At 33.9% G+C, this 25,790-nt stretch overlaps 3 protein-coding genes across 3 annotated transcripts; 2 read left to right on the top strand and 1 right to left on the bottom strand.

The window, feature by feature from the left end:
- Positions 1-164: 164 nt before the first annotated feature.
- On the top strand, positions 165-15,627 carry LOC140057531 (lysine-specific histone demethylase 2-like). The gene is made up of 17 exons (XM_072103268.1): positions 165-288; positions 571-763; positions 902-991; positions 1,241-1,466; positions 2,144-2,339; positions 4,927-4,950; positions 5,460-5,638; positions 6,715-6,894; positions 7,348-7,557; positions 8,678-8,852; positions 9,557-9,684; positions 10,417-10,623; positions 11,219-11,335; positions 11,741-11,866; positions 12,591-12,722; positions 13,271-13,423; positions 13,710-15,627. Exons 2-17 carry the CDS (start codon positions 573-575, stop codon positions 13,788-13,790), a joined length of 2,415 nt encoding a protein of 804 aa, XP_071959369.1. The 5' UTR covers positions 165-288; positions 571-572; the 3' UTR covers positions 13,791-15,627.
- Positions 15,628-15,697: 70 nt separating this feature from the next.
- LOC140057618 (biogenesis of lysosome-related organelles complex 1 subunit 5-like) lies at positions 15,698-18,245 on the bottom strand. The gene is made up of 4 exons (XM_072103366.1): positions 18,161-18,245; positions 17,156-17,368; positions 16,481-16,539; positions 15,698-16,184 (listed from the first exon to the last, which is right to left on the bottom strand). The coding sequence occupies exons 1-4, from the start codon at positions 18,177-18,179 to the stop codon at positions 16,023-16,025; spliced, it is 453 nt and encodes a 150-aa protein (XP_071959467.1). The 5' UTR covers positions 18,180-18,245; the 3' UTR covers positions 15,698-16,022.
- A 677-nt stretch (positions 18,246-18,922) lies between these two features.
- LOC140049920 (protein disulfide-isomerase A6 homolog) lies at positions 18,923-25,223 on the top strand. Its single transcript, XM_072094877.1, has 11 exons — positions 18,923-19,061; positions 19,508-19,652; positions 19,834-19,891; positions 20,752-20,878; positions 21,521-21,660; positions 22,063-22,287; positions 22,721-22,870; positions 23,284-23,438; positions 23,690-23,848; positions 24,309-24,399; positions 24,783-25,223. The coding sequence occupies exons 1-11, from the start codon at positions 19,028-19,030 to the stop codon at positions 24,849-24,851; spliced, it is 1,353 nt and encodes a 450-aa protein (XP_071950978.1). The 5' UTR covers positions 18,923-19,027; the 3' UTR covers positions 24,852-25,223.
- The last annotated feature ends 567 nt before the right edge of the window (positions 25,224-25,790 follow it).

Here is a 25,790-nt window from a genome sequence, read left to right on the forward strand (position 1 = left end):
TTTGATTTAATGATATTCTGATACTAAATAATTTTGATTATTGTATTTTCATTTTTTTAAATTTTCAATCCAATTTATATTCATAATGATTAAATTTATTTGATTAACAAAATGTATAAAGTGATGACACAAGCGGCGTTCCATAACTGAAAGGACTCGCTCGAGTTCGTTTACAGCTGCAGTAGTAGCATTGTTCTCTCATTTTCACTTTCTTTTAAGTTTTTAGGCCTAGGCTAGACCTAAGTGCAACTTTTTCGGTATTCATGAACTGAAGTAAAACAAGAAAAGGTAAATACAAATAATATAGATTTGTTTTAATGATTTAATTATTTAAATGATTGTAATTAACTAACCTAGAGTAGTAAGTAGGCTAGGCCACCTCTGCTGGACTGCCTTTCCTTCTTCGGGGTGAAGAAGAGACGTTCGGCTTCCAGCCTATCCGGCCTAGCCATTAATTTAACTTGTTTTTTTGTTTGTTTTTTACATTAGGCCTATAAACTATAATCAAATTCCTAGTTTAAGGCCTACGTAGACTACAATTTGCCTTTCCTTTTACTTTGTTTTTGAAAGAAATGTCTGCAAGACGGAGAAAAAGCACAACAAAGGGAACGGAAGACGAACAACCAGCCTCACCACCATCTTCTCGGAAAGGAAAACATAAATCAACCGGTCAAGAAGGAGCTGGGGGTAAACGCCCATTCAGAAGTTGTGAGAAAGCACGGTGCCCAGCCAAGAAGCCTATCTGCTTTGCAGGCTCAGAAAGGTAGTTGGTTAAAAAAATTACTAAATTAAATACAGATATATACAATGCTTCTTGTTTGGTATTACTATTATGCAAATGCTATGTGAATGTATAGATAAAGTATGTTTCTTAAATATTTGTTTGTTTGTCTGTCCGCAGGTGTGCAGGGGACGGATACACCTCAAGGTGGTACCATTTATCAGCCGGAGAACACTTCTGTAATGAGTGTTTTGATTACTATTATAGAAGGTACCTAAAGCTCATATTTGGGCATATCACTACCATATTTGGGCATATCACTACCATATTTGGGCATATCACTACCATATTTGGGCATTTCACTAACATAATTGGGCACATCACACTTTTTTTGTCAAACTAGTTTGATAGTGTAGACAGAGTTTTACAGAGGAAAGTGCCATGAAGGACTTTATAAAGTCTGTTATTTTTAAAAGTAAAAACATCATTACTATAGATTCATTTGACTTTTTGTTTCAGCCATCGAGATGGCTATAAGCTTATGTCCGCCTGGAAAAGAGAATGGAGTTCGTACGGAAAAACCGAAGCCAATCTGAAAATGTACATGGTGGATGAGGTGATGCCATACTGGGTTCAGTGTACAGTGTCAGGATGTCTAAAGTGGAGAATGTTGCCAAACGATGTCCAATTGTCAAGGGAACTGATTCAGAAATATTGCTGTGGAATGGTGCAAGTAGGAAAACAGGTATTGTAGGATTAAAGAGGTAGCATAAAAAAAAAATGTACATACATTACATATCTATCTCTCAAATAACAACATAATACTAAATCAGCTACACAGTCTCCTCAGGATATAATAGGGAACTTTCAACTTTAACCTACGACCTATTAAGAAGGTCGACTAATATGTTTGATAATATAAAAAAAAATTGAAGATATAGAACAGCCAATAAGATTCTATACTTTGCACAAATAAAGGAAAAGAATATTATGTTCGTAACTGTAACAAAAATATACCAAAACTATGTTGAGTAATCGGATAAGGAAACATCCTGGTGTTCGTCCGACAAAGAGGATAAATTACCCCATTAAACCATACCCAACCCTAATCACTGAACCTATAGCTTTACTCACCATTTTCCTAGAGGGATGTTTGTTTTTAGGTTTTGGCGACCGAAGACCAGATCTCCTCAATAAGGTGATTGTTGTAATCATGTAGGCATATGATACGGTTCATTGGGGTAGTTTATCGAAGCTGGTTTATTGTGGTTCGTTATTGGGGTTATGTCTGGTTTGATGTATGTCATTCGTTAGACCCCTTGTATTTGTCCTTGCATATACCAATGAATTCACAGGATACAGTAGGTCATCTGAAATCCAAACCATCCTTGCAATTTTTTTTGTTTCATAATTTGTTTATAGTCAATAAATAACGATGCATGTAATCAAGAGGAGGACCATCGTGTAGAACAGACGAATGATGAAAACTGGCTGACTCTACTAATGAATCCTCCATTATTAAAGAACTCGCCAGCCGCTCCATACCTGCAGGAATATTACCCAGACGGTGTCGGACTTAGCGCAACTTGTAAAGTTGCTACTATGGGCGTCAGAGGAGGTAATATAATTTAGCATCTTTATCATGATTCAACCATAAAAGAATCATAGTTTATTTATTTATTCAGGAAAATAAGGTATATTTACAAAATATAGAACAAAACATAAGACAAACAAAAAGCTAAAGTTGCTTCTATGGGTGTCTTTCTCATTATCCAACCATAGAAGCATCATAGTATATATATTTATTCAGGCAAATAAGATAAATTTACAAAATATAGAACTACAATTTATTATTCTTTATACCGGGTAGCCTCATCAGTCAAAAACTTTTCTCCCAGAGGGCCCAGTGTGTAGTACTATGATGAGTTTGTGATAAAACAAAAATCTAAGGAAAAATCATTGCCACTAGCTGCCAAGAAAGTACTATACAGCAGTATTTCCTAGAAAGTACTATACAGCAGTACTTCCTAGAAAGTACTATACAGCAGTACTTCCTAGAAAGTACTATACAGCAGTACTTCCTAGAAAGTACTATACAGCAGTACTTCCTAGAAAGTACTATACAGCAGTACTTCCTAGAAAGTACTATACAGCAGTACTTCCTAGAAAGTACTATACAGCAGTACTTCCTAGAAAGTACTATACAGCAGTACTTCCCTAGAAAGTACTATACAGCAGTACTTCCCTAGAAAGTACTATACAGCAGTACTTCCCTAGAAAGTACTATACAGCAGTACTTCCTAGAAAGTACTATACAGCAGTACTTCCCTAGAAAGTACTATACAGCAGTACTTCCCTAGAAAGTACTATACAGCAGTACTTCCTAGAAAGTACTATACAGCAGTACTTCCTAGAAAGTACTATACAGCATTACTTCCTAGAAAGTACTATACAGCAGTACTTCCTAGAAAGTACTATACAGCAGTACTTCCTAGAAAGTACTATACAGCAGTACTTCCCTAGAAAGTACTATACAGCAGTACTTCCCTAGAAAGTACTATACAGCAGTACTTCCCTAGAAAGTACTATACAGCAGTACTTCCTTGAAAGTACTATACAGCAGTACTTCCTAGAAAGTACTATACAGCAGTACTTCCTAGAAAGTACTATACAGCAATACTTCCCTAGAAAGTACTATACAGCAGTACTTCCCAGAAAGTACTATACAGCAGTACTTCCTAGAAAGTACTATACAGCAGTACTTCATAGAAAGTACTATACAGCAGTACTTCCTAGAAAGTACTATACAGCAGTACTTCCTAGAAAGTACTGTACAGCAGTACTTCCTAGAAAGTACTATACAGCAGTACTTCCTAGAAAGTACTATACAGCAGTACTTCCCTAGAAAGTACTATACAGCAGTACTTCCTAGAAAGTACTATACAGCAGTACTTCCTAGAAAGTACTATACAGCAGTACTTCCTAGAAAGTACTATACAGCAGTACTTCCTAGAAAGTACTATACAGCAGTACTTCATAGAAAGTACTATACAGCAGTACTTCCTAGAAAGTACTATACAGCAGTACTTCCTAGAAAGTACTATACAGCAGTACTTCCTAGAAAGTACTATACAGCAGTACTTCCCTAGAAAGTACTATACAGCAGTACTTCCCTAGAAAGTACTATACAGCAGTACTTCCTAGAAAGTACTATACAGCAGTACTTCCTAGAAAGTACTATACAGCAGTATTTCCTAGAAAGTACTATACAGCAGTATTTCCTAGAAAGTACTATACAGCAGTACTTCCCTAGAAAGTACTATACAGCAGTACTTCCCTAGAAAGTACTATACAGCAGTACTTCCTAGAAAGTACTATACAGCAGTACTTCCCTAGAAAGTACTATACAGCAGTACTTCCCTAGAAAGTACTATACAGCAGTACTTCCTAGAAAGTACTATACAGCAGTACTTCCTAGAAAGTACTATACAGCAGTACTTCCTAGAAAGTACTATACAGCAGTACTTCCTAGAAAGTACTATACAGCAGTACTTCCTAGAAAGTACTATACAGCAGTACTTCCTAGAAAGTACTATACAGCAGTACTTCCTAGAAAGTACTATACAGCAGTATTTCCTAGAAAGTACTATACAGCAGTACTTCCCTAGAAAGTACTATACAGCAGTACTTCCCTAGAAAGTACTATACAGCAGTACTTCCTAGAAAGTACTATACAGCAGTACTTCCCTAGAAAGTACTATACAGCAGTACTTCCCTAGAAAGTACTATACAGCAGTACTTCCCTAGAAAGTACTATACAGCAGTACTTCCTAGAAAGTACTATACAGCAGTACTTCCTAGAAAGTACTATACAGCAGTACTTCCTAGAAAGTACTATACAGCAATACTTCCTATGTGTTTTCATTTTGATTGTCTTTTGTTTATTCGTGTGTTGTACTTTTAAAAATAATATACTGTAATTAAAATTTCTCAAGTTTATATTCACAGCGCAACAAAACTTCCCCTAAAATACCCATAAATAAAAATATTAATGAAATATTTTTTATTACCTTACTGTATAATATATAATTACCATAAATAAAAATATTAATAAAATATATTTTATTGCCTTACTGTATATCCTGTGTTATTGGATGTGAACTGACTTCCTTTCGTTATTTTCATTTTTGTTCCCTTTATTTTAGGTCTATCGGATGAACACAGTGAAGGTATAGTATTGTTTCTGATATCATATCCTCTAATTGCACAATTAAAATTGTTTAATTAGCAAAATTGATAATATACTTGTATATTAGTCTTGTTTATTTTATTTCATTTATATGTAATTTTACTTTTTATGGACCAGAGATTCCGAAATAAAAGATTGAATGAATGAATTAAACTCTGTCTACACTATCAAACTAAACAAAAAATATGGTAGGGATTATGCCCAAATATGGTAGTGATATGACATCATCATGTTCATATATGGGCACGTCACTTTTTTTTTGTCACATAAAGTTTGATAGTGTAGGCAAAGCTTTAGGGTTGTTTATTTTACCTAATGTACCATTTACTGTTGAGTCAAAAAGTCATTCTTTACACACTCATGCTTATATGAGCATGCATAATCACATGACACTGGAAAACAAAAGGTCGCTAAAATATGCGCTCAGTTTAAGACTTCAGTATTGTACTTTTGTCTTTGCTTGTAAAATAATACAATTTCTGTTTGTAGATCTGCATCCATATTTTCAACCGTTTTACCAGCCAGAAGAAAATGGCAAAGCATTGTGTGTACGACCAGATGTTATGGAGTACGATGAAGTTCAGGAATTTCCAGAATTTGCACGTGAACAACAAATGTACCTTGGACTTAGAAACCTTGCCCTAGCCTTATGGAATACAAACTATAAGGTTGGTTGGGTGTTCGGTGAAGAAATTTAGTATCAAAACGACACGGATTGTACTGAGAAGGTTTTAAACTATTTGGTTGGGTGTTCGGTGAAGAAATTTAGTATCAAAACGACACAGATTGTACTGAGAAGGTTTTAAACTATTTGATTGGGTGTTCGACGGAGAAATTCAATATCAAAATGACCTGAATTCTACTGGGAAGGTTTTAAACTATTTGGTTGGGTGTTCGACGGAGAAATTTAGTATCAAAATGACTTGAATTGTACTGGAAAGGTTTTAAACTATTTGGTTGGGTGTTCGGCGGAGAAATTTAGTATAAGAATGACTTGAATTGTACTGAGAAGGTTTTAACTATTTGGTTGGGTGTTCGACGGAGAAATTTAGTATCAAAATGAATTGAATTGTACTGGAAAGGTTTTAAACTATTTGGTTGGGTGTTCGGCGGAGAAATTTAGTATAAGAATGACTTGAATTGTACTGGGAAGGTTTTAACTATTTGATTGGGTGTTCGACGGAGAAATTTAGTATCAAAATGACTTGAATTGTATTGGAAAGGTTTTAAACTATTTGGTTGGGTGTTCGGCGGAGAAATTTAGTATAAGAATGACTTGAATTGTACTGAGAAGGTTTTAACTATTTGGTTGGGTGTTCGACGGAGAAATTTAGTATCAAAATGACTTGAATTGTACTGGAAAGGTTTTAAACTATTTGGTTGGGTGTTCGGCGGAGAAATTTAGTATAAGAATGACTTGAATTGTACTGGGAAGGTTTTAACTATTTGGTTGGGTGTTTCGGCAGAGAAATTTAGTATCAAAATGACCTGAATTGTACTGGAAAGGTTTTAAACTATTTGGTTTGGGTATTCGGCGGAGAAATTTAGTATAACAATGACTTGAATTGTACTGGGAAGGTTTTAAACTGCATTTGAAAAAACCACCAGGAGGGGTTGTGTGAGGTATCAACATGAGTGTACTGAGAAGGTTTTAAACTACTTGACTGGTTTCTACTCTGGGTCAGGTTTTTCTTCTAGAGATATTATATCTACTTCTAATCTATTATTTATTGTTTTTTTACAGAAAGTTGTTACAGTAGAAATGTGTGTTGAGCATTTGATTGTGCGTGGTCTTGTACGAATAGTATGCTCTAGATACCTCAAAGTCTTCCTAGCATTCTTAACCAAGAAAGGTTTGGTGAACTCGGGACTAATGCAGAACCCTCATCTCATTAAAGACATTATAGCAGAAAACTCTAAGCCTGTAAGACTCTTATTACTGTAATATTTTTAAGAATAATCGTTTCATGATATGAATATGGTATGAGTGGTCGGGTGGTTAAGACAGTGGAACCGTAATTACGTAGCCATAACATCAATAAGGGTTTAAGGCTCACTCACTCCATGGTTCTGATAGTAGAACAAGTCTTCTTGGACAAGGACTGTAAACCATAGGTCCAGTGTACACATCTAGCTCATGTGCGTTTTAAAGAACCTAGTACATCTTTTGAGACGAGTAGGGTGTTACCCCGATGTACTAGTACACACACAGCCACTGATCATATCTGGGCCCTCTGGGAGACCAGTCTTTGATGAGAGCGCATTGTCTTGTAGTAATTTATAGTCAGTAAAGTTTATTTTTTTTAAGTTTGTACATAATTTTATAGTACAGTACTGTTGTTTGGAATTTGTACTAATTTTTTATATTTTATTTCAGGATTCTGTGATAATAATTGGCGCAGGACCATCGGGCCTGGCAGCTGGAAGGCAACTTCAGAACTTTGGGGCAAATGTCACTATGCTCGAATCTAGAAATCGCATCGGGGGCAGAATATGGGATGATAAAAGTTTAGGGGTGTGTGTTGGGAAAGGTGCTCAGATAGTCAATGGGTGCATTAATAACCCTATTGCACTGATGTGTGAACAGGTATTTGTAATTCTCTTATTTAAAATATTAATAAATAAATGATATATATATAAAAGGCAGCTCAATCCATTTATTTTATATATAATAATAAAACATTAAACAATTTGCTCATAATGGGTCTAAAGCTCTGCCTGCACTATAAACTAGTTTGTAGTGTTAAATGTGCCTAAATATGGTAGTGATATGCTCAAATATGGTAATGATATGATCATCATGTCCATATATGGGCACAACACATTTTGTTGTCACATAAAATTTGATAGTATAGACAGAGCTTTACAAGGCATTGCCTGAATTAGCTACCCTACCCCAAAAACTATATACACATTCCCTCAATAATTTATGGAAGTCCAGCAGAAACAAACATACCAGTCTTTGTGTTTATGTAACAACATTCTGAGTGAATTGTTATAACTTACTTGTAAATCATGTACAGGTGGTATAGGTTTTTTATATTTACACACCGGCGCCTCACAGGGTGGTCTCCCTTCCGATACAATTTATATTTATTTATTATTGTTTCTATTAGTTTCTTTGCTGTTTTTAAACCCCAAATAAGTATATACACTTTCCTCAATGATTCATGGAATGAAGGAAGTCCAGCAGAAACAAACATAGTAGTGTTATGTATAAATTATTATAACATGCTTGTAAATCATGTATAGTGTTCAATATTTTAGACAGAGGCGAAAAGGTGAAACCACCTTGTGAGGCACCTCTGATACAATTTATTGATCTTTCTATTAGTTTCTCTGCAGAAACATCAATCAAATCTTCCAGAATTTAACATGAAATAGTTTTACATAATAAAACAATAAAGCATTTTCACTATTGGAAAGAAAATCAATCAAAAAATAAAAATTACACTTAAAAATTTGGCTAAGATATCCTCAATAATTGAGTTAGCGTTTATAAGTAGAACATCTCTTGAACCATAAATTACTGAAATAAAAACTTGTAGTAAAAGAATTTATATAATATTTTGTATCAAAAGAGCATTTCCTAAAATATTTGATCAATTAATATTACATAAGTTCTGAAGATAATATGTGCTATACTGTGTTGTACGCAAATGAGTGTAAGCATATAGCCAAGTAAATGTAGTGTATTGTTTTTATAGGCTGGTATTAAAATGCGAAAGATGCATATAAGATGCGACCTCGTAGAAGAGGATGGATCTGTGACCGATACGACCGTTGATAAACGTGTTGATTTCCATTTTAACGCAATGCTTGATGCTATTGCAGAGTGGCGGAGAGACAATGAAAATAAACTAGATGACTTATCTCTCGCTAGTAAGAATTATAAGAGTCATTAAAGATGTATTGTCCCATAAAAAATTAATTTTTTACATTTTTGTTGTTGAATATGCCATTTTATTATCGCATCATAGTTATCTACTTTAAAAAAAATTGAATTGAAAAAAAATTTATTTAAAAAAACTGTAATTTATAGCAAAAAATAGTCAAATTAGCTGCCATCCAATGGGTTTTTGGTTGAATTTTACCATTTATTTATATGGGAAAACATTTTTGCAGAAGGTATTAACTTTATTAAAACTTCAAAATGGTCTGATTTTATTAATCTTCATTTTTCATGTTTTGGGGGACAATACATCTTTAATAAATTAAAACTAAAAAAAAATTCCTGACCTTGGGACAGCACCAATAAAATAAAGTCTTAAATAGCTACTGCTAACCAAGCTTGATTTATTGAGAGATTTCGATTTGCGATCACCAACTATTTACCAAGGTCAGGTCAATCGGTGCATTGTTGGTCATTGTGTGGGGTATGAGGAAACGCGTCCCAATATCCCCGTTTGCGCATAGTTGAATTAACATGACATAGTTTGGTCGAAAGCTCATTATTATCAATTGATTGCTGTAAGCCCTCAACACCTACCTGACCAACAAACCCACCTCAATCCCATAAGTTGCTTCTGCCTTCTTGCAACTTTAACATGACTATGTGTTTTGATTTTTTAAATTCTATGTTGTAGAAAAATTACAAGAAATGCATGAAACATTTATTGAAGAAACTAGTTTGAAATTCACAGCAAAGGAGGAGCGCTTGTTCCAATTCCACATAAGTAATTTAGAGTATGCATGCGGATGTGATCTATCAAAGGTAAACAAGCATCTTAAAAGTAGAACCTATTATAAATTGTCCCCTTAATAGGGGTGTCCCATAAATAGAGTTTGAGTATTTAGTCCTTAAACAAAATACTATTGCTCCTTGTTCATTGGAAAAGTGACCCCCCCCCCCCCCCCCAAAGCCTGGTTTCCATTAAAATCGCTACAGCGTTTCCATTAAAATCGCTACACGCGCAAATGTCGTCGACGCAATCGGGAAGGCTCCCCGATTCATCTCAGTCAAATCGGCAAAGTTCAACCATGTTCAACTTTGTCGGCGATGAATCGTATACGCGTACCAAAGAATATTTAGCACTCGCGTACTAGATCCCCGATAAATTCTAGCGTTTCCATAGAATCGCTAGGCTCTGTCGTGTAGCGATTTTATGTAAACCAGGCTTTAGGGATTTTCCAAAGGATGTGTTTAAAGCTATGTCTACACTATCAAACTAATTTGACAAAAATGTGTGATGTGGCCAAATATAGTAGTGACATGCCCAAATATGGTACTGATATGACATTATGTCCATATATTGGCAAATCACATTAAGTTTGATAGTGTAGACAGAGCTTTACTGTATGTGATGTACTGTTCAATAACGTTTGTGCCCTAATGGCTTTTAACATGCAGTTCATACATTGTATACAGATCTCCAGTATATCATTTAATTAATTGGTACATTGTTATTGTTATTGATGTTTTTTATTTATGTGGATATTTTTCTAGGTTTCATCTCTGTACTGGGATCAAAATGAGAACTTTGCCCAGTTTGCAGGTGACCACACCCTTATTGAAGATGGTTATATGGCTGTTATCAATAAATTAGGTGATGGCCTCGATGTAAGACTTAATACAGCGGTAAAGTCCATTGACTATACAGGAAAGGATGTCATAGTACAGACGGATGATGGGAAGACGTTTAAAGCACAGAAGGTAAGCATCTTAAGCTCTGTCTATACTATTGAACTGGTTTGACAAAAAAAGTGTGATGTGCCAAAATATGGTGGTGATGTGACATCATTATGTCCATATATGGGCACACAAGTTTGATAGTGTAGACAGAGCTTTAGGCCTTAAAAAATTATTAAGTTGCCTGACCGACCCAAATTTTGATCAAATCTAGAAAAAATGAGAAGTAATTTTTGAAACTTGAAATTGCATGTATGAGTGAGTTTTATTTTTTAAATAATTAAAAAAAAAAAATTTTAAACAATGTTTTACGAGGGTGGTCCATCCAGCTGAAGCTGATCATTAGGGACCCTAAAGAAAAACAATATAACATTACATTTTCTAGGAATTATTTATATCATTACCACAAATTCAGCAAAAAAAAGGGTGGCCTACTGGCCTGTTTATTCTTTCTTTTTTGGTCAGATTAACGCAAACTTAAGAATTTAAGAAAGGTGAAGAGAATCTCATTTAAGAATTCTTGGTTAAAATTATCTGAAAATAACGTTTGCTTATTTCTGTTTATTAGAAAACAACATTTCTTAAAAAATAATAATTGCATATCAATTGCATTTCATAGGTTCTTGTTACCGTTCCACTGTCGATACTTAAAAGGAATCTAATCAGTTTTAAACCAGCTCTACCAACTCGAAAGCAAGAAGCTATTAATTGCCTAGGTGCTGGAATTATTGAAAAGGTAAAAGAAAAACGAATTTAAAAGATGGCTAAATTATTTTTGTGATGTATTTTGTGTTGATAAAATTAGTTGAGGTGAGAATATGGTGATAAGAATGGATGTTGCTATGCTAACAGTAATATAAATTTGACTAGTCTGTTAAAAATTAACTTAAGCTCTGCCTACACTATCAAAATAGTTTGAAAAAAAAAGTATGATGTGCCCAAATAAATGACATTGATATGCCAACAAGTGATATGACATCATCATGTCCATATATGGGCACATCAAATTTTTCATAAAGTTTGGTAGTGTAGACAGAGCTTTAGAGTAAAAATGTTTTTTAGACGGTTTTTAACTATGACGTTTTTTCTTCTTCGAGATTTTATGTTACAAACTTGTTTTGTTTCTTATTGCTTCATTTAGATTGGGCTTCAATTTCCATCACGTTTTTGGAGTAAAAAAGTAATCGCAACAGATTACTTTGGGCACATTCCGCCAGCAGTTGATAAAAGAGGAATGTTTTCTGTTTTTTATGACATGACACCACCGGTAAGATATCTAGATTATTGTTTAAAATGTATTTTAATTTCCCTTTTTATTTTATGAACTGAAATATCTGATATCATAGACTATTTTTTTTCGTTTTTCTTTGGGTATTATTTCAATAAAGATAGAATTCGTACGGCAGTCTTAAGAGACAAATCATTAGAAATTTTAACATTAAGATCGTTACAAACAAATAAACCAAGACCACTTCCAATTTCAGTTTGTCTATTTTTATGAAGAAAAGAATAATTATTTAAAAATGTTTTTTGCATTGTATTGTTTAACCACGTCTCAGACAACCCAATAATAGAGGTGTATTCAAAGAACTTTTAAGTTTAAGTTTTTTTTAAAAAGTATTCAAGGGAGGAATCAAATAAAGAAAGACTTACAAGGACATGTAGACACTAACACAATAACAAACAATCCTGCCATAAACAGACAAAAATGTGGAAACATTGTGGAAAGCGTAATGTCGGAAGACCGAAAACGTTAAGAAGAAGAAGAAGAGTTCATTAGGCAAGCTTCGAACGTTGAGATGGAAGAGTGAAAGTTTATTACTAAAAGATGTAAAATTGATCAATATTAAAATATGAACAGTCATCTAGCATACATGATAAAGCTGATAAAGATAGAGATAATTGATAATGATCTGTGTAATCATTTATAATGCTCCGTGTATTATATAGAGTAAAAGTTTGAAATTAAACAATATTTTGTTTGATGTTAGAGGAGCTTTGAGAATGAGCATGTGTTGATGACGGTAGTTAGCGGCGAAGCTGTACAACTAGTACAATCAAAGACTGACCAAGAGGTTATAGATGAATGTCTAAGGTGCTTACGAAACATGTTCCCAGATGAGGTATGTAGGCAAACCACTGATCTAGGCTAACCAATATGTTGTCGACAAAACAATATGATAAAAAAAATTGAAAAAAATAAAAAAACCTTTTTGTTTTGTTTGGGCCAGTGAGTATGCATGTAGCGCAGTGTGTTGGAAGTTGGATTACTGATCATGAGTTACTTATATCCTAAGGCAGGACACTTACGTTTGCCTCTCTCCACCCAGGTGTATAATGGGTAGAACAAGACACATTTTGCGCTGATTACTAGGTGCATTATGGCAGTATAATATTTCCATACGTGTTTGATCCAATGGTCAGGATAATAATTTGAAGCGCTTAGAAGCAATAAGCGTTATATAGGAACGAAAATTATTATTGTTATCAATGCAAAGGAGCCAATCCATTTTGATGTTCATTGATGGCAGAAAAGAGCTAATGCCATTTTAGTAGTAGATGATAATTAATTCAAGCTTGTTTTTATTTTTAGTAATAAGAGAGAATGAATGTTTTTAACCTCGACATGTTATGGTTGCCCCATTAATGGCTGAGGATGTCTCTTTTTTAGGATGTTCCAAACCCAACAAATTTCTTTGTAACCCATTGGCATAAGGATCCTCATGCTTTGATGGCGTACAGCTACATTGGTATAGGAGCTAGTGGAGAAGCCTACGAGATCATTGCAGAATCCATAAACAATAAGGTGTTCTTTGCTGGAGAGGTAAGCACCAATTTATTTTATTATTGATGTCACCTGTATGCAAATTATTTTTTGATAATAACTTTGTTTATCCTTGTAGGCAACTAACCAGCATTTTCCACATCAACTTATTCTATTATTATTTTAAGTCACCTGTATGCAAATTATTTTATTCTAATAAACTTGTTTATCTTTGTAGGCAACTAACCAGCATTTTCCACATCAACTTATTCTATAATTATTATTATTATTTGAAGTCACCTGTATGCAAATTATTTTATTCTAATAAACTTGTTTATCTTTGTAGGCAACTAATCGGCATTTTCCACAGACAGTAACAGGTGCGTATCTGAGTGGCATCAGAGAAGCAGCGAAAATCTGTACTTGAAATTTTGTGAGTGTCATAAAATATGGTAAACAACTCAAATAAATATATCTGGTATATAAATTGAGACAAGATTTCAATATGGCTGGCCATTTTTTCTTTCCAAAATGCAATTGTTTCTATGATAGATTTCTTGGTGGATTTAACTCGATTCCTAACTTCAAATTTCTTGGTAGATTAAAATTGGTTTCTTGTAAAATTAAATAGACTTGAATAAGTCAATTTTGGGGTCTTTCAAAATTTATAAACTCTAAAATTGTTCAAATTATGTACAAAATAAATTTGAGATTCATTTCTCATATCTTTTCCCTTCCCATTGTACTTTTAATAAAGAAATTGTTTTTTTCAATGAATTTTGTTTTATATTTAATAATCAATCTAACATATTTAATATTTTTTTTAGCAATGTATTATTTTTAATTTTTTTGAACATCATTTCTATTTTTCGAATTAATTTGGTTTTTAATGAAGTTTTGCGTAAAATTAGTTAAAAATGTTGAAATAATAACAGTTATTTAGCTTTGAATAGGAGTACAGTATTATATATTTTTATCAATTTTTAAATGTAACTGTAGGTAAAAAATGTTGTTAATTTAATATTTACATACTACACTGTACTGTAGTAGCCATTAAATTGTATTAAATGAAATGAACAATTGTTAAAGGCAAAATAAAATATTGTTTTAGAATTTCCTCAATCTTGGTCAGTCAAAGCAACATTGGCTGTGGATGTATGCAACCTCCAATCTAAAATGCTTGAATTGCCTTGTGTATGTAATTGAATTCACTGTCTTTACTATGTAAATAATTTATGTAAATGTTGTATAGTTAGTGGTAGTGTTTGTATGGTGTGGTTTGCCGCTGATAATATAGTTGCTTAATTTAATAACAGTAATAAGTTATTTTCAATTTCATTATTCAATTTTTATTTATTTTACTGCAGTAACTACTGTGACAAATTTACTTTATGAAGCAGATACAGCAATATCTGTTTGAATACCCACTCCCCACCAAAAAAAAGAGGCCTCGTCCTACTGTACTTCGCAAATTCTATAGCTCTGTGTACACTATTAAACTAGTTTGAAAAAAAAATGGGCACATCACATTTTTTGATCACATAACGTTTGATAGTGTAGACAGAGCTTAAGTTTATGTTCTCGTTTATCAAGTCACATTTAGCTATCCATTTTGGTATGTTCTTCTTTTCCAATCTATGGAACGCAATTGCTGAATAAAATTTGCATTGCATGTTGATGGTAATACTGGTAATCAAAAAGTAGATTAGTTACTGCAGTAAAACCATTTTGACACCATCCTTTACAACTGAGATACTTCAGAAAACAAGCAATATGTATTAATATATTTTAAGAGTTGGGTAGCCGAGTGGTTAGGACACTTGACTGTCATACAGAGAGACCCGGGTTCAATTCCTAACAACTCCCAGTCCACTCAGCTGTAAATGAGTACTTGGTTGAAAATACTAGGGAGAAAAAGGCGGCATGGATAGGAACTGGCCACCCTACCACATAATGCCATGGCTTAGTACAATGAACTCCTAACAGCTCATTCCCCTACGTTCTGAATAACATGGGACTTGCCTTTATATATTATTATTACCTTTATCTTAAATAGGGCATTAACATTCCTTCAATGTCCTAGGTTTTAATTAAAATATCCGGCAATAATAGTTGGGACTGAAATTCGTTTGCCTTTTCTACCTCCAGCTATATCGTGTATAGTTTTCTATCGTACATGTATATTACCGTATATGTTTTGTGAGTATTATACTATTGTTTAGAGTTTTTTTTATTAAAGAAAAAAAAACAAATCATTGCTAGATCAAATAGTAAATTTTTATTAAAATTGAGAAAAAGACAAATTCGTTTACACAATTTTCTTTTTGGTGAATTACTTGAATCATTGCATTTTATTCTTTATTGTGTAAAATAACTATGCTTAATATATAAATATATATAGATTTGTTCCTGCACGGCGCAACACAAGGATGTAAGCGGTCACCAGTAATTTAACCAATCACGATGCGATGGATCGTCCACATTTTTGCTTGTGATTGGTCAACCCTTGCATTGCACCTACAATGTTGCATTCAAGTGGTAACAAAGTTTAAAAACACAGTTAATAATAATATAGTTTTATTTATTTATATTATTGCAAAGTGGCCCATTCTTACAGCATCAAGCCCGGCCAGGCAAATGTCATATCAATTTTTCCAGTTCATTTATTTATCAGAATTTTCATTTTACTGTACTGTTCTTCGAGATCGTGTACTCGTGTTTGGTGATTAGTATCAATATCCGCTTGTTCCTCAGACAATCTTTCGGTAAATGCTTTCCATTCATTTTCCCGCTGGATTCGATTTTCCTTTAATGGGTCGTCCTTCGAAAGAAAATTTAAGTAGATTAGGATAAGCAAATAATGAGCAAGTTATGGTTATATAAAGAGCTGTTCTGCTTTCGCAAACAAAATGGGAAAATTGGGGCTTATTAAAGTTCTGTCCACACTATCAAACTTTGTGACAAAATGTGATGTACCCATAATATGGACATGTCATATCACTACCATATTTGGGTACATCACAATTTTTTGTCAACTAGTTTGATAAGTGTAGACAGAGACTTTAATAATCGGTAAAAAACATTTGCATTTCCATTGTGTAGACGACAATACTTTACCTGCATGTGTTGTTCCTCAGTTGCAGCAATTTTCTCACAGATCTTAATAGTTCCAAGCACTGAAAATACATTTGATTTCATTATATCTATTTATGTTGTTTTCCTGCTAGACATTGATTTGGCTTATTATATTGGTTTAAGCAAACATTTTGGCACACATGGCATGTCATACCTATACTTGAGCTGGAATTTTTTTGAGAGCAATATCAAAACGTTATGATCTGCTGGTAGCACTCGTAATGAATATTAACAACATGAAAAAGACAATTAATAGCTTGGGATAGGTCTATTCTCCTGTGTGATGTGTTATGGCTAGTGATGCTATTTCAGTATGATAATTAATATATAAAGATATGAAATGTACTGTAAATAAAATGGAATCATTTCAGAATGTTACATTACTGGTATTTCATTATATTATGCACTGCAGTAACTGCTGTAACAATAAGAGTGAATAAAGCTCTGTCTACACTATTAAACTAGTTTGACAAAAAAGGTGTGATGTGCCTAAATATGGTAGTGATATGACATCATCATGTCAATACTGTATATGGGCACATCACATTTTGATGCACCTCTCCTGGGGGTTGTATAGTGGGTCATACAATTGACAAGTGCATTATTTTGTTATTTGATTTCGAAAAAGTAATATTTGCAACAAGTAATGTTCTTTACAAGTTTCTTGAATGGTCTTTAAGTGTGTCTCCATGAAATCCTCACACTGTGGAAGTATTCGATCGTTTAATTCATTTGTGTGTTCTTGAATCTTTCTTAATTTTTTCATTTCTCGGTTACTGCGTCTACCTTCAAACTCCTTGACAAAATAGCGAATTTCACCTTGAATTACTGGTCTATGATCCAGTAATCTAGCCTGAATTTCACCAATATCTGAAAAAACAATTAGTACTTATGAATCAATGTCACAGAGAGGCATATGAACGTTTAATTTTTAATATAATTTAATATATCTAAACATCATGAATACACACGAGGGTTATGCTGGTTTTATATTTAATTTTGTGTTCTTTATTTAGATATCGACACTCCATACAAAATACTGCGGGTGCTATTGTTGATTTTGGTCCTTGTTGTACCAAAAGTTGATTTTATCGCCACCAAAATAACCGCGACCGAATAGTTTCAAACGCGACCGATATAATCGTAAACCATACTACTAGCCCTACGTTTAGATCCTTTTGTTACAGCTCCTGTAGCCAAATTGCACTGCAATCGAGTGCCCGGGTAGGTGCTATTGTTGATTTTGGTCCTTGTTGTACCAAAAGTTGATTTTATCGCCACCAAAATAACCGCGAACGAATAGTTTCAAACGCGACCGATATAATCGTAAACCATACTACTAGCTAGCCCTACGTTTAGATCCTTTTGTTACAGCTCCTGTAGCCAAATTGCACTGCAATCGAGTGCCCGGGTGCTATTGTTGATTTTGGTCCTTGTTGTACCAAAAGTTGATTTTATCGCCACCAAAATAACCGCGACCGAATAATTTCAAACGCGACCGATATCGTAAACCATACTAGCCCTACGTTTAGATCCTTTTGTTACAGCTCCTGTACGTAGCCAAACCTGGCTTGTTCCAAGTATACAATACTTTTATATTTAGATAGGTATTCAATGCGATTCGTCATGTTACATAGTTATTATTGGTTGAACATTAGTTACCTTTCAATGTGTTTTCCATTATTATTGTTAAAAAGAAAAACAGAATGAAGTCCTAGCAGATCCGCAGACTTGGATGGATAACTCTTACAAAATCAGGTAGGTACTTTTTTCCGTTTTGGTACTTTTGTATGTTCTTATTTTCCAATCTATGGAACGCGCGTGCTGAATAAAATTATGATTGAAAACAACAACGGCAGTTTACACTACAATGCATATATGAGGTCTCAAATCATGAGCTCTGATTGGTCGGATGTTGTTACATAACGTATGGTAAAATTGCACTGCAATCGAGTGCCCGGGTGTTGATTTTGGTCCTTGTTGTATTGTCTTCAAGGTTTCAACATGATATGATGTTTATCAGCAACTTAATATTACTACTATCTTAGCAGACGATCACTCGTAATATATTAGAGTATGTTTCCTTTTTTTTCATCTTCGTCGACGTGTAGTGACACCATGGATGGTGACACATTTCGGGCTTTATAGTGATTTTGTTCATGCATGGAGAAGTTTCAGTAGTTAAAAATATAATCAGTTGTAAATAATTATTACAGTATAAATGACTATGTATACATTGAATGAATGAAACCACGTACCTATAAGTTAGATTTCATGATGAAAATCGAACTTATGAGTGGAAATAAATTGAATTGAATTCTAAGAGGTCTAAATATTTAGATCAGATCCACTGAGAGAACTTTTTGTATGTGTGGCGCGCGCATACTTATTTATGTATTAACCAATCAAAATTAGACACGGTCGGGGTGTATAAAAAAAGTCAACAAACAACGTTAGTACACGTGGAAATAGTAGGCTAGCCCCGGTTAATCGGTTCTTGCTCGTCATTTAGTGTCTAAAGAAGAGCTGATGTTGCTGAACTTCAATATGTGGAAGTCATATAGTAAGAACTTAAATTCTGTCAATATTAAATATGCATAGGCATGGCTGGAATATAATGTAATCTAGGACAGTGTGTGTAGGCCCTAGGCCTATATATAGGCCTTCCTTTTTTTGTTTATTTTAGGCTAACCTTCATCAGGTAGTTAGGCTAGAGAGGAGGAAATGAAGGCGGTCGCCTATCCGGGCGGACAAGTGGTGTATGTCGGTTTAAATTGAATTTTTGGGAGGCTCGGGTCAGTTGTGGTGTGACCTAGGCTATCAACATACCTTGCATTTTAGAACAACTCTCAATAATATTTTAAAACATGTGTTAATTATTTATATACTTTAAAATTTAAAATAAAGACACTTCTTTCTGAGTTATGTCATGCAAAAAAGGTGTTTAAAGTGAAATTAATAATAATATGGACAATTCCTTTTAATTTGATTAACACCACTTTTGAATAGGTGTAGTTTTGGTTGTGGTAGCAGTGGAATATTGCTGTGCTCTCTACAGCAAGACGTCTGATGTCGTTGAGCTAACCGCTGCTAATTTCCAAGATAAAGTTGTCAATAGTGATGAACCATGGCTTGTAGAATTTTATGCACCATGGTAAGTAGTAATAATTGAGAACATTTAACGGATTATATTCAGAAAATAAAAAGATCCACATTCCCGAAACCCTTATTCTCAAACCTCCGAAACAAGTTTTTGTGACATACAATTTTTTTCTGATTAAGTGATACAAATAGACATGAAGATAAATTGTTAAAAATAATTTGGTTTTTTTAAGGTGTGGTCACTGTAAAAGTTTGGTACCAGAATGGAACAAGGCAGCCACTGCCCTCAAGGTAGTACAATAGTTTGGAATAAAAAGTATTTATAATCCTATATCTATATACTATAATAATAATAATAAATGTCACACTTACTTGGCTGCAATTGCTGCAGTTACTGCAGTTACTGTATATATTCTCGAGAATAGTATAATAATATTTCTTTATTTCAACTTATTTATTATAACTGATAATAATTCTATGTAGTTAAGTTCTTCTGGGCCCCAGACATATCATGTTATGGTGACTCTGGGGTCCCAGGATATTTTTGATGTCGAATAAATGAAGAAAAATAAAATCAACTGCAGTAATCATTCTGTGGTTATAAATACTGCAGCATTGTATCCGGTTTAGGCACTTCACAAGATAAAGCCATATGTAGGCATGAGATTAGAGCATGTTCAATGGATTTGGTCTTATTTGAAGATTATTCATTTTTAATCTGCTACCTTTGGAATATCCCCTCAAATTTAAACCAATGAAGGACATTTTATCAGTGGTCATTTATGAGAGCTTGATTTATTCTTATACAAGTCTTGTATAAGAATAAATCAAGCTCTCAGAAATGACCACTAATAAAGTATTACCTAATTTAATTGCAGAGTAGATTCCCAATACAACCCTCATTAAACAAAAGCTCTGTCTACACTATCAAACTGACAAAAAATGTGTAATGTTCCCAAATATGGTAGTGATATGACATCATCATGTCCATATATGGGCACATCACATTTTGTTGTCACATACAGTTTGATATTGTAGACAGAGCTTAAGTACCATTTCTTACTGTAAGCTGTTATAATAATATAATATAATAATTTCTAAAAACTGGGTTATTAATTAATGATTGTTGTAATTGGATTATTCCATTTTAGGGCATCGTTAATGTAGGTGCAGTTGACATGACTGCCCACCAAGCTGTAGGCCAACCATACAACGTCCGTGGATTTCCAACAATCAAAGTGTTTGGTGCAAATAAGAAAAAGCCCACAGACTACCAAGGTTAGGCTCTTCTACAAATGACAGCATGCGCTTGTTTTACTTTAACTATTGAATTTATTTTAATAGCTACAAGAGTTTTTAAAAAGTGACGCAAAGAATTTAAAAAAAAACGTGTTTTGATAAATAATGACACAATTATAATTGATTCAATTTTTTATTTAAACTAATTGTATATAAAAATCAAAGAGTAAATACAGAAATAAACGAATAAATGATAATTGAACTTTAAAGGTGGAGAGAGAGTGTCCTACCTTTTCTTCAGTTTAAACTGAAGAGTCAATTGCCATTTTCGATTTGGAACTTTAATTGTCAACTTAAAGATTCGTTAAGTACTTTTTGTATTCAAATGGTAAATTCTAAACAGATTGTACGCGACAGAATTCATTTGAATAGAAAACGTTAACAGCGCAAGCTTTTTTGTTAGGAACAATCTCAACGCTCAAAATACTCTGCTAAATAAGTACTCAGCGGAAAAACTATACTCAACGGTAAAACTCCCAATCGAATACGACAAATGAGAATACTCTTTTTGCTGTAGTAGAACACTGACGTAGAAACAATAAGTAATCAGTCACTTATTTATGACTTTAGTAATATGATGTAACAACCTTAAAATCAACAAATTATTTGTTTGTTTTATAGCTGCAAGAACAGCTGATGCTATCACAGCAGAAGCACTAAAAGCAGCTACACAGATTGTTCAAGAAAGATTAGGAGGAAAGAAATCTGGAGGAGGAGGGGGAGGAAGCAAGTCAAGTGGCGGCTCAGGTGGTGGTGGACAGGTAAATAATGATCCATTCTATGAGCCTCCATATTTTTCCCATAAAGAGCGAGTGAGTGGCCAAGCCGTTAAGACAGTGGAACCATGATACAATACAACTTTATTATCTCAAACTCCGGGGAAAATTCATTTGGTTGGTATAGTACAATTTCATAAAAACGTTTAAAAAGTACACAAAAGGCAAGCACAATCACAACTATTAATCTAAAATATGTTTAAAAAAAACAAATAAAATCAGGTTCATATTGCATAGTTTTTCCATTATCCATTTAGATGAGTAGGGGTTTACCCCCTATCTAGGGAGTCGCACATCCATCAGCCGACAGTGGGTTTCCTGCTATTGTGACTCCTTGGCCAAATAAATAAAGGTATTTAAAAAAGGAATTTAATTATTTCTTCACAGAAAAAAGGCAGTGGAAAAGACGTCGTAGAATTGACAGACGCCAACTTTGATGAGTTAGTTTTGGGCAGTGAGGACCACTGGCTTGTGGAGTTCTTTGCACCATGGTGTGGTCACTGCAAGAATTTAGCCCCTGAATGGGAAAGCGCTGCCACCGAGCTTAAAGGAAAGGTCAAGCTTGGAGCACTTGATTCTACCGTCCACACAATAGTGGCTGGAAAGTATGGAGTAAGTACAACAACAGATGTACAATTTATAAGTCTTATTACTGTATTATTATTAAGCTCTGTGATGTGCCCATATATGGACATGATGATGTCATATCACTACCCATACTTGGTCATATCACTACCATATTTGGGCACATCACATTTTTTTTGTCAAACTAGTTTAATAGTGAAGACATAGCTTTAGAGATATTGTAGAGATAATAGCACTAAAGGTTGGTTGTTAACATCCTTGCTTACTAATTCCAGGGTCATTTGTTCAAATCCTCGGTATGGTATTTTTAGATTCTTAAAACAAACTACCCATAATCTATATACAGTAATAAGCATTAACACCTATTTTTGGAGAAGTTTCTTCATTACCAAAACTTTTATCCAATTATTCTTTGAATTTAAGTCATAAATAGTAATTTTTTTTTTCTTATAATTAATAGATACGTGGATATCCCACTATTAAGTATTTCGCTCATGGCAGAAAGAATGGTGAAGCAGAGGACTTCACAGGAGGTCGTACTTCTGGTGACATTGTCAACTGGGCTATGGATAAATTTGCAGAGACTATGCCACCTCCAGAACTTTTAGAGGTAAGGAGATGACTACAGTTTCTGGTTTATGGTGTCTCTTTCGGGCTAGAGCTAGATGTGTACACTGGACCTACGGTTTATAGTCCTTATCCGAGAAGACTCGTTCTACCACCAGAACCATGGACCGAGTGAGCATCGAACCACTGCCGATGTTATGGATCCGTAATTACGGTTTTACTGTCTTAACCGCTCGGTCAATCTGTCTCCCCCTCTCCCTTCTTCAATTTTAGAAATTAAAATGCAGAAGAAAGGACATTAGCTCAAGTTCAGCACTTGTACCAAAAGTTTATTATCCTATTTGAAATCTGAATCTGCCACTGGTTTTGTGCTATGATCAGCACACTGGGAAAACACATCCAGCCTAAAAGCCGATCTGAAATTATATTTTTATAACTGTTTTTGTGTTTCTTTAGATTACCAGCCAAGAAGTTATGGACAAGGCCACAGCCAACCCTCTGTGCGTGATTTCCGTCCTGCCCGACATCTTGGACACCGGAGCAGCCGGAAGAAATAAGTATTTGGATATCTTAAGAGACGTGGCTGATCAATATAAAAAGAAAGGATGGGGGTACGGTTTGATATTATCTTTCTTTAGTCTTATCAAATATTTATTCATTAAAGATATATTGTCCCCATAAAACCTGAAAAATGAAGATTAATAAAATCAGAATTGGAATAGGTCATTTTGAGGTTGTAATAAAGTTATTCACTTCTGTAGGAAAAAATTTTTTTTATTTATAAAAAGACAAAAGAAATGGTTGATATTTGTATCAGTGAATTATTATTATCTGTGAAATGAATGTCTCTTGTCTCTTACAGGTGGGTGTGGACCTCTCCAGGCCAGCAGACAGCTTTAGAAGACTCGTTGGGTATGGGAGGCTTCGGTTACCCAGCTCTGGCTATTGTTAATGTTCGCAAACAAAAATTCTCAATTTTCAAAGGATCATTTGATAGAGATGGAATATATGACTTTTTAAGGTAAAAACTCTTTCTTTTTTAGTATTTTAATTTGTTATTGTATACGTTGGAACCCCTGTAAAGGTATACAAATCAAAATGTTTTTACTGCAATATATAAATAATATGATTTTTAATTCAAAGTAGAAGCTTATGAGTCTATGATTACTAAAAATAACACATTTAAAAAAATCAACAATTTTTTAAAGCAAAATTCAAAAGTGTGGTTTTAGTTTTCATCTTCATTTTGTCGAATCAAAATTATTCCACTGCAGTTACTGCAGTAACTACATGTTTTTACTGCAATATCATATCTTTTTTATTCAATGTAGAATTTTATGAGTATGATTACTCAAAAACTCTCAACAATAAATAATTGTCTAAAGAGTAAACAAATTGTTGTTGTGGTCCTTTTAAAAATCAACGTATTGTTTATATCTATTATGTATTAACAAGTATTTGTTTATGTTTTGTTATTGCAGATCTATTTCAATGGGTAGAGGATCTACTGATAGTCTACGTAAATTAGCAGATATTAAAGCTAGAGATCCATGGGATGGCAAAGATGGAGAAGTAAGTATTTGCCCAAATATGGTAGTGATACTGTATCCCCAAATATGGTAGTGATATGCCCAATTATGATAGTGATATGCCCAAGTATAGTATTGATATACCCAAATATGATAGTGATATGCCCAATTATGATAGTGATATGCCCAAATATGGTAGTGATATGCTCAAATATGGTAGTGATATGACATCATGTCCATATATGGGCACATCACATTTTTTTTGTCACAAAGTTTAATCGTGTAGACAGAGCTTTACAGTAGCTACCACCAGGGTGTGGTTGAGTTTGGTGTTTTATATTTTTATTACTGTAGTGAACAAATTTGATTTGAAATGCGGATTTATTAAGTTTTGTAATTAAAATCTTTTAAAAATTGTTTCCATAGTTACCGGAAGAAGAGGATATTGACCTTAGCGATTTTGACATGGATGACGAGGGGAAGGATGAGTTGTAAAAGTAGCGCTATGCATATTAAGAGTCTGGACGGACTGGTGGCGGTGTTTATTTACGATATTTGGACATTCCTTTAGAAGGGGTTGGGATGGGTAATTTGTCCACAAGGGATGGGTTATATCTTATTTGTTATGTCATAATGTTTTAAAAGAAAATATTTTATGTGTGATAATATCATAGTGAAATATGCTTTGGCCTTTTATTGATAATATGGTAGTAATTTGACAATATTGTACTATGTATACGTTTTTACATTTTCTTAATTTGCAATTTAGGAGACTATTTGATAATATTCCTAACAGTTGGACTCTAATTATTTTCTTCTTCTATTTATTATCTTCTATACTGTATATTATTAATGTTCTCTAAATAACTTTAAAAAATAACGAACACAATATTGTTTTATATTCTTTAGTTATGGCATTGTAGGCTTATCTTCTGTTGTGTACTTAATAATAAATCTTCCTCCAATTAATGACAACTTGTAACTAAAGACCATCAGCAGTGGCGTAACAGATATGAGTGCTCGCTGGCTATAAAACCCAAGGGCCCACAGCTTATGGGGGCCCTGTGCAGTGCCCTGTGCAGTGCCCAGAAGAGGGCCACTTAGGATTCCTAAACCAGGAGCCTCAGGGCTCGCCTCTGCGTTACACCACTCGCTTGATCACATTTACCACTAAAGATATGTGGAATAATTTTCTTAATTTACCTAATAATTATTGACACCATTAAAGGTTATGTTTCAAAATGGATTTTTAATATGAAACTTGAACATATTATATTCATGGTTTGGCCGGTTTCCCTCTTTCCATAAAAATCCATATCAACATTAATATAATAATATAATTATTTGTATACCGTAGGTGTCTCACAATTTTAAACGTTTCCATTATTTTGTTCGTTTGAGCGGTGTGACTTTAGTTGGAGCGATACTGGTATT

This window comes from Antedon mediterranea, chromosome 1, assembly GCF_964355755.1.
Source record: "Antedon mediterranea chromosome 1, ecAntMedi1.1, whole genome shotgun sequence".
In the NCBI taxonomy this organism is placed as follows: domain Eukaryota; kingdom Metazoa; phylum Echinodermata; class Crinoidea; order Comatulida; family Antedonidae; genus Antedon; species Antedon mediterranea.